The following is a 9417-nucleotide window of genomic DNA, read 5'->3' on the forward strand; positions in this document are numbered from 1 at the left end:
AGCACTTCTGGCACAGGTGGGGTGAAATGTCGCCTGACAGTTACGATAACTACACTGCAAAATGAAAAATAAGTTTTTGATTAATCTTTGTCCCAATACTTGAAGCTAAATGTCTACACTGTAAAAAGGTAAGGAGGGTCAGTACCTTAATGTGTGTGCCATTTATTCGTTGGCATACACACCAAGTGTTGGTGTTCCTGGGGTTATCATTTAGCCCGGTCTCGTCGCTTGGTAGCCGATATCGCTCGGTTTTCGTTTAATGATGACTTTTAAAAAGCCGTTTGTTGGTGCGTTTTTCTTTTATTATTATTTTAATCGGTAACAGCTATTTTAGCCGCCGCTAGGGCGTAGACTAGGTCATCATTATTTTCCTTGAGAACGGCGATGGAGCCGTTAGGTGGCTATATATATGCGTGAGAGATCTTCTTTAGTCTTACTATCATTTTTATCTCTCGTCTCTTTCTTCTTTGCTCTGAAATTCTTTGTTCGTTGAGCTCGAGATGTCTTCGTCGTACAATTTTCCTCCTCCAACTACTAAAGCCGACGATCTCGAGGACCTTTACAGGGCGTACATGGACGATCGTTCCGTCGTTCTCGACTTGGCCGGTATGCATGAGACTCCCGAAACCATGAGAGAAGGCTACTACGGAGCCTATCTTTCTTTCTTTCACTCTTGCGGTCTTATCTTCCCGATTCCGGAGCCAATACTCGAGATTCTGGCGGAGCATGGGTTATCGCTTACTCAGATCCTCCCGAATTTTCATAGACATCTTGTCACCTTCTTCGTCAAGGATAGGGAGGAGGGCCTTTCTTTTGGCCTTGGTGAGTTCCGACAGCTCGTTCTGGAGAAGCGAAACCAGCAGAACCCTGGTCCCTTCCTCGTGTCTCCGTGCCCAGGTCGCCATGTCATCGATGACATTCCCTACCGCGACGAGAAGTGGCGCGAACAATTTTTTGTTTTCAAGATGGATCGAGCGTCTATGGGTGAATTCGACTTCTCTCGGCTCCGTCGGCGTTGGGCCGAGAATATCGGTTAGTTTTCTTTTGTCTATGTGTCGATTTTTCCTTTTTAGGGAATTGGTGACTCAACCTTTCGTGGCCTACGAATGTGGTTTCGATTCTTCCAGTGATGCGAGAAGGATGATATCACCTATGTCTGTAGCGCTCCTCGTGGAGTAGATCCCGATTGATTCGTTTCCTTCTGGAAGCTCTTCGATGTCAGACGAGATTCGTGGTCTGATTGGTCTTCTTCGGAGAGATCGTTCGAACTGGTCTACTTTTGACCAAACTCAGATTCGAGCTGTCTTCGCTATGCCGGAGAGGACCAACAGGGCTCCTTTGGTTGGGGGTTCTGAGGATGAGGCCGAACATTCCAAGGAAGTCATAGCGACTCCTTCCGTTCAGACCCAGTCTTCAGATTGATTAACTAGACAGCTTGTGAGGAGGTCGTCGTTCTGTACTTCCGGGTTTGCGTCGAGGGGCCGAGCTTCGAGAAAATCTCCCTTGATCTCGATTCACGATTCTGACGATGAAGATGTCTCGGGAGAGAGGCAGCCTCCTGTCTCGTTGAGTCTTGGCTCAGAAGACGAGACCGTCGCGGCGACTCGTAAACGACGCCGGTTGTCGGAGGGCGCCTTGCCCAGTCCATCTCGTGCTAGGTTTTCTCCTGAGGGAGATGGTTCTTTGTTTGTGGCCCAAAGTGACCTAATTTTCCTTGCTGGTCGTATGAGGTCTGCGGGTTGCCGTCTCCCATCTCTCGCTTCCTCAGCCGAGAGGGAAGCCTATGCCAAGGTCGCAGTAGCGAGCTCTAAGGTTCGTTTCTTGCCTTGCTTTCCTTGAAAAGTTGCTTCGAGGTATTAGTTTGCTTATTTCGACTTCTTCTCCGGTGATGGAAGCTTTTAATGAATACGTCGTGGTGATGGAGGATCACGTCGTGGCTTCTCGGAATGACAAGGAAATCGAGAGTATTGGTTCCGAGATTAAGAGGCTTTCGAAGGAACTCAAAGCCACCAAGCGAGAAGGCAAGAAGGATGCCGAAAAGATCGAGGCTTTTACCGAGGATTGGAAGAGAGTTTATCAGGAGAACGAGGCTCTTACGACCCAGATGGTTGCTCAGAAGGCAAGAATTGAGGTGCTCGAGGTCGAGAGAGATCGGGACATTCGTCGTGCTTCTCGCGTTGCTCGTCATGATATCGCGACCCGATACCAAGAGATCCTTGAATCTCTGAAGGATAAATGGTCAATAAAGAATAATGAAGTGTCTGCTGAGATCCGGTTGCAAGAGGTGGCTGCCAACATCGATCTTCTGAACGAGCTCAAGGATGAGGGTCTAAGTGTGGATGCAGAGCTTGCTCGTTTAAAGGATCTCTTGCTTCAGCTGCCGTGCCGGATTGGTCAATCTCCGAGCTCGATCTTCCTCAAGTTTCAGACGATTTAGTGGATCAAGGCGGGGGGTCGTATATCCCCAATGATTCCGCTTCTAGTTAATTTTCTCCTTTTTTTGTGTAATATCTTTTGTTTTCCGCGATCTTTGATTGTGATATCTTAGATATTCCTAAAGGATAAGTATAATTTTTTGGGATATCTCTGATTCCTTAGCCTTCGAGATTCCCTTTGTTTGGGTCGTTGAGATACAGCGAGACCTTGACCTTTATAAAGCTTCACTTTGTTATAAGATTCATCATAGTGATTGATTTCGCTTTTTCTTATCAAAGTAACATGGCTTCAAGAAGATCGAACCCTCGCGATTCTGATAGGGCACAAACTCGAACTGGTAGTGCTAACGCGGAACGTATTCGATCTAGAGATGTGAGCGAGGCGCTTATGGAAGTTCTTCAGGTGGAGACCCGGCTCCCAAGGGCTTCAACCCAAGAGGTGAAGGACCTCGAGGGTGAGAATTCTGCTGCTCGTGTTAAGTCGAACAGCCCGATGGGTTCAGAGGGGCATTATCGACCCCCGAAGAAAGCTAAAACGAATGGGTCAGACCATCGTCTTGGCGTTTCGGGCGAGGCGGCTATTGCTAAGCTGTTTCACTGGAAGTTTTCCCATTCCAAGGACTGCCCTATTAAGGAAGATCCTGATAGTGTCGCTCACTTGGTGAGGCAGTTCAAACATGTTGGGTGTCCGCTTCCCTCTTTGCAGAATATGACGGAATGCGAGGCCTACGTGAAGATGGATGTGGCCCATGCTAAGGTAGTTCTTTTCGATATTCGATTCTTTTCGATTTTTCGGTTTGTTTTGTGCTGATTTGTTGTGTTCCAGGCTAGGGAGGCTAGCAACGAGTTTGCGGCGACTTTAGAGAAACGCATGCAGGATGTTCTGCATTCTGATGAACTTTATGAAATAAAGAAGGTCGTTCGCGAGCTAAAGCCTGGTCTAAAGATGGCTCAAGACCTGGAGCGCGCCAATGCTGCTCAACTGCCTGCCGCCGAGAAGCTGGGGAATCAGGCTGCTTCGCTCGAAGCTCGTCTGCAAGTTGTCAGCAACGAAAGGAAATCGGCCCTCGAGCAAGTTTCCTTTTTGGAAGCGAAGGTTGAATCCTCTGCCAACAAGTTCTCCGACGACCTTCGCCGTGCGACTTATGACGCCAAAAAGGCTATGGCGGGCAGCTATCTGGATGTGCTGGTCTCTATGAAGGAGAAATAGGAAAAGAAGAAGGCTGCAACTGATTGTGAGGCTCGTCTTCGGGAGGTCGTGGCTAATATAGATCTCTTGAAGGAGATCATGAATAACAATCTCATGGCTTCGGATGAGTTGTTGCGGCTTCGAGCGAAGGAGGTTGAGCTTGGGACTTAGGTCGATGTGATGGAGACTTCGGATTTCTCCATTGGGAAGCTCGATCTGCCTCAGATTTTAGAGGATCTGCCAGAGAATTTCTTCGCTAAGGTCCCTTCTGCAGCGGACGACATGGCGAAGTGCTCGGGTAGTCGGTTTGAGGATGGTGAATTCAACATCGAAGAGTAGCTTTTAGGGAATTTCTTTCTTTTTCCCTCAGCTTTTTGTTGCTTTATTATTTTTTATTTAATAAAGAGGGGATCGTGGATCCGATTTATTTGTTGCCCTTTTTATGTTTATGCGAGGCCGATCTTTTGGGGCCATGTGTCGATTTGTTGTAGATACTTTTATCGATAGTTTCGATGTAACAAAAGATTTTGTTAGCTAGTTTTTTGCGCTTGTTGACGGAGTTGGCTGCGGCCGAGGACTTGATCGGGATCCTGGTTTTTGGTCAACTGTCGCAGTTATGCGATTTTCTAATATTAGAAGTCTGATGTGTTCGAATTTTTAAGAACTGATTTTATTAACATGTTGGATTCTGTTTAGTTACATATTTGTGAAAAGAAGGCAGTTTTTGACATTGTTGTGCCGTCGTTCCTCGGGTGTTGCGATATGCCCGCTTCGAGTTCTGTAGGGGGAGAGTGACTGGACTCGTGTCGTGATTTGCCTACATACCCTCGTCGAGGGATCAAGTCATAACATAGTTCGATTATTTTCCTAGGGACTGGGTCTGATGTTTGATGGTTCGTGTACGTCTATTGTTGGTTTTGGCTGCTCGATTTAGGAGTGTTGCTTGATGTCTTTGAAGCTCGTGAGGTAGCATATCCTGGAGTTCTTTTGGCTTCCTCTGATAGTCTCGACTCCTTTTGGGGTTGGAAATTTTAGGCATTGGTGATATGTTGAGGGAACCGCCTTCATGCTATATAGGCAAGGCCTCCCAAGGATTGCGTTGAACGGGGATGGTCGGTCTAATACGATGAATTCTACGATTTTCCTAACTTCCCCAGCGGTTACCGTGAGCTCGATCGATCCGAGGAACTAGGTGGTTTCTCCTGCGAGCCCGATGAGGGGAGTTCGCTCTTGCTTTAGGAGTGCTTTCGTGAATCCCCTTCTTTTGAATGTGTCGTAGAAGAGGACACCGGCCGAGCTTCCGGTGTCGATCGTTACTCGAGATAGTTCGCAACCGCCAACATCGAGTCGTATTACGAGAGTGTCGTCGTGTGGTTTGTCTAAGCCTGCGGTTTCTTTTTCGTCGAAGGTGATTTTGTGGCAGGACCTGATAAGGGTTCTCTCACCCCTACATTGTTTTTGGCTCTACGTTGGTACGCTTTGATTGAGTTGACCGAATTGCAAAACTTGGAACCTCCGTAAATGAGGTCGATTCGTTTTTTGCCTTTGTTATGGGCCAGAAAATTCCATTTCTTGGTTAGTGCTGGTCGATAGTATCTTTGTCCCCCAGACAGATTACGATTGAAGGATTGCATTCTGTTTTTTTTACGAATTTGCAGAGCCGTCGATTTTCCTAGTAGCTCGCAGATTCTGATCATTTTGTTCTTTCGCTTGAAATTGGGGGTTTTTCCGCAGGGAGATTCTGTGTTTGAGTTGTATTGAGTGACGGTTGGAGGAGGAATAGCTTCATCAGGGTTTACCAACGGGCGAATAGCTACTGTGATCTCGAAGCATATTTTCCCTTTGGTCTGGCTCTTGATTTCGTTGGTCACGTTGTTGTTTAGCCCCCACGAAATCATGTCGACTCTTTTTTCGAAGCTAAGGGTGGAGAGCTCGGTGATTCCAGCTCGGTCTCCCTGCCTCTTTTGTTTGTCGAGACTCTGGCCTTTCGGTTGGATTTTGGAGTCGCTGGCTCTTCTTCTTCCTCTCCGGTTTCTTCAGTCGTTTTCTAATTTTTGTTTTGACTGCGGATTGTGGCTCGATATTCTTCGATCGAATGGCCCTTGCGGTCGTAGAAGGTGCAGTATTTGCTGAGGTCGTATGTTGAAGACTTTTGTGGCGAATTATTTATTGCATAGGAGTGTTGCCCTTTGGTGGTTGGCTCTTTGAGAGCAGCAGGCTTTTTGGTCGCATTATTCTTGTTTGCGATGCACTGTTCCTTTAAGGCTGCGACCTCCTCTTCATGGGTGGCGAAGTAAGAGGCTCGGTGTAGGGCGTCATCCAACGAGATAGGTACCTGTACTGCTAGTTCTTCCCTGAATTTGGACGAGAATCAGACGCCATACTTCAATGCTGCTAGGGCGACGACCTCGTTTGGATGCGAAATCTTGGCCTTGATTTCTCGAAAATTGTTTATGTACGCTCTCAATGGCTTGAAAGGTGCTTGTTTGAGATTCCAGAGATCTGCCTCGGTAACCCTTGTCTCTACGAAGACTGAATATTTTTTGAGGAATGTAGATACCAACTGGGTGAAATTGTCAATCGATTTTTCTTCTAGTCTAGCGAACCACTCAAGGGCGGGACCTGTGAGGTTCTCATAGAAGAAGCGGCAGTAACCGGCCTCTTTTGCATCGTCGGTGAGGTGTGCTCTCGATATTGCGAGGCGGAAGGCTCGCACGTGGGCCTTTGGGTCTGAGTTTCCTGCTTAGTCGAGGAATTTTAGTTTTCCAACATGATGCAGCCTCACGCTAGCAATTTTGTTTGTAAATGGAGTTCTTCTCGTTTCCTCAATAACCATATCGATATCTGGGGCAAAGCTCGTTGCCATATGTACGATGGCATGTATCTTTTTGAGCTCGGCATCGACCCAGGTCTTCCCTTTGAGGGTCGATATCAACGGGGGGGGGGGGGGGGGGGGCGAAGGTCGAGCCTCCGAGCTTTTTCTGTTGGGTTATCGAATCTTGCTTGACGGATGGTCCTCGACGCAGACGGAGTTCGATTTTCAAGGATCGAATGGTTCGGTGGTGGGACCCGAGTTCTCGGTTCCCCCTGTCTTTCCGTTGATCCGTTCTAAAATTGGATCTGAGTACTTTGTGGGCGTTGGAGCCCAGTGTCGATTTCGTCCAATCCACTATAGCTTAAGCTTCAGTGAGTCATGCCTTGCGGCGGGGGTCATTGTGAGTTCTCTCTCGTGTAGTGTCCGGATAGGGCGCTTGGGATCTCTGGAGTGCCGAACAGACCGGCCTTTTGAGGGTTCGACGTTCCCCTTGATGGATCGAGGAGCGTTTGATTTCTTTCTCGAGCGTTTGCAGCTCGATGGTCTGTGAGTTCCGTTTCAGCTTGGTCCAGTCTGTTAGCAATGGTTTGATTGGCGATCCTATGACTACGAATTTCGTCGATTAGAGTCGTCATCATTCCTCAAAGTTTGGTAAATTCTCCTCGAGTTTGGGCTAGAGGAGTCGGCGAAGTCGGTCTAGATCAGGTTAGGTCGTCGAAAGATTGTCTATCTTCGGGACGGTTCCAGACTCGAGCTCCAGCTCGTTCCGGGATCAATGTCTGGTTGATCGGAAGAGGTTGATCTTGACTCGAAGTCCCGATTGGAGGGATTCGTTGCGTCTGGGTTGTTTCGGTTGCGTCATTGGCTCCTGTTAACCCAGTTGGTGTGGTTTCGGTCGCCGAGTCGGATCCGATAGGATCGATATCGTTGACTCTTGAGGGCGCAATTCCGGCGGTTTGGTTTGGATCCATATTCGCGCTTAGGAAACTTAGATCGGTTTCTTAGCAAAGATGCTTTTCGTTTATCTTCCCCATAGTCGGCGCCAAAATGTAGAATCTAAAATCTACACTAAGTATTTGATAGTGATCGGGAGTTTGATCTAGGGAAGACAAAAGATATAGGCAACGATATCTTTAGAACACAGCGATGTAAACAGTTTCCCGTATGCAAAAATGGACTTTATTGATGAATAAGATCGAATACAATAAGTTAAACTATATCGAATTACACAAGTGAGATCCATAAAGAAAAGGATCTAAGAATGGGAGAAAACAAGGTCGATGTATGTGTGTAGCTTTCTCTAGGGTTTTCAACGTGTCCTCCTTTGTTTCCACTCCTCTTCCTTTATAGTGAGTCGACCTCGTGATATTCGTAACGGTTCTGTGATCTCTGTCTCTTGTTGCACGACCTTCGCGACCTCCTCAAGCTCGTATTTTTGTTGTGGGCTTCGGCTCCTTAAGGCCTATGTCTTTGATCGCGGCCCATTAAGATATTGACCAAAATTGGGTCCAACAAAAATCATGCTTTATTTTCTAGCAATTTCGGCGGAACTGAACTTTCTATGGGTCATCAGTAAATGGGATGATCGGGCCACTGTCTAGGCCGGATTCATGGATCAGGGTGTTGGGTCAGTTCTGATACCATAAATTCGGGTTTGTTATGGGATCAAGATAACTTGGTTCATGTCACTATATTTTCTTGTTCCATCTTGTTTAGCAAAATAAAAAGCTAAGCTCAAGATGTGTTATTGGTTCACAAGAACCCTTATCTGAAAACTTTTAAATTTACAGGATTCAAAGATTAGAGGAAGAAAAGAAGGTGAAATTAGCAAGCCTACCTAGGATCCAGTTTCTAATCACTGAAATGTCACGTATGTTAATTTTAATACTAAGCAAAATATTCTTAATTGTTTGAAGCCAAGTATGTTAACTTTATTACCATACTAGTGGTATGTCCGCGCTACGCGCAGATTATTTGACATTTTTGTTATTTAAATTTGTAAATTTTTTTGCTGATTTGTTGTATAATTTAGAATGGAGATTCTTATGTTTTTTTGCTATTGGTATTGATGGGTACGTATTCAAATAGTGGGATGCGACTGACTGATGCAAGTTGAATTTTTTTTGATGTATGACATTAGGAATTTATATGTTAGAGATAACATATGAATTGTTATCGTAGAAGAGTGATCATTTACTTTAACTGCGAGACACATAAATCTACATAATAGTTGTTGCGTTTTAAAATTACAATATTGATATAGATATTGAATAAACATGTTTCAAATGAAACACTAATTTATTGATTTACTTGTACAAATAGCAGTGGCTAATGTTTTTCGGGTGGCAGAAAATTGTAGCTTTTGTAGCAGTGGATAGTTTAAAGACTTAAAGTGTTGCTTTGTTATATATTTGACTTAATGAAATGTTGCTAAACTCCTAATCTATATGATCATTATGTACAAAATGGAAGCTTAAAACAATGCAAATATGCAAGATATCGTATCTTTGACACACAATATATGATAATTGGCTTTTCTTGGGTTAAAAGTGAAACCCTTTTCTCTTAGGTTCCGGAAACGATAATGGATTCAGATACCTGAAGGAAGAATTTTGACAAATGGAGGTTAACACTAAATCTTTGGAGGTGATGCATAAAAAGGTTTAGGCTTTCAGATATCTGACCTGGTGTAGGTTTTCATCGACCCAAGAAGACGTATGAGTTTGTGTTATACAACCACTACTGGTGAGTCTTCTAGTTCACCTTTACTAAAGCTTAAAGTAACTGCATATAAGCAGAGCTAAGTAAAAATGCATTTTTGTCCAACAGCACATTATTTGTCAAAGTTAAAATGGGTTTTTGTCGTATTGTTTAGGAAGAGACGATCTGTCAGAAGGGAAAAATAAAAATATCAGGAGTTGCTAAGTGGAATTGATTAATTTTAAAAAAGATTTCAGGAAAACCAGAACCTCCGACAA

At 45.1% G+C, this 9417-nt stretch overlaps 1 protein-coding gene across 1 annotated transcript; it reads left to right on the forward strand.

The window, feature by feature from the left end:
- The first annotated feature begins 500 nt into the window (after nt 1-500).
- On the forward strand, nt 501-2437 carry LOC125594712. Its single transcript, XM_048770796.1, has 3 exons — nt 501-1032; nt 1535-1791; nt 1844-2437. Exons 1-3 carry the CDS (start codon nt 501-503, stop codon nt 2435-2437), a joined length of 1383 nt encoding a protein of 460 aa, XP_048626753.1.
- Nucleotides 2438-9417: the final 6980 nt, after the last annotated feature.

The sequence above is a fragment of the Brassica napus genome (assembly GCF_020379485.1).
Source record: "Brassica napus cultivar Da-Ae chromosome C3 unlocalized genomic scaffold, Da-Ae chrC03_Random_45, whole genome shotgun sequence".
NCBI classification, from domain to species: domain Eukaryota; kingdom Viridiplantae; phylum Streptophyta; class Magnoliopsida; order Brassicales; family Brassicaceae; genus Brassica; species Brassica napus.

Excerpts from the sequence above, each read along its gene's own strand:
- LOC125594712 (XM_048770796.1), top strand. The coding sequence starts at position 501 with ATGTCTTCGTCGTACAATTTTCCTCCTCCAACTACTAAAGCCGACGAT. Across the intron at positions 1,033-1,534 it reads GCGTTGGGCCGAGAATATCG|ATGTCTCGGGAGAGAGGCAG; the intron begins GTTAGTTTTCTT and ends CTGACGATGAAG. Across the intron at positions 1,792-1,843 it reads AGAGGGAAGCCTATGCCAAG|TTGCTTCGAGGTATTAGTTT; the intron begins GTCGCAGTAGCG and ends TTCCTTGAAAAG.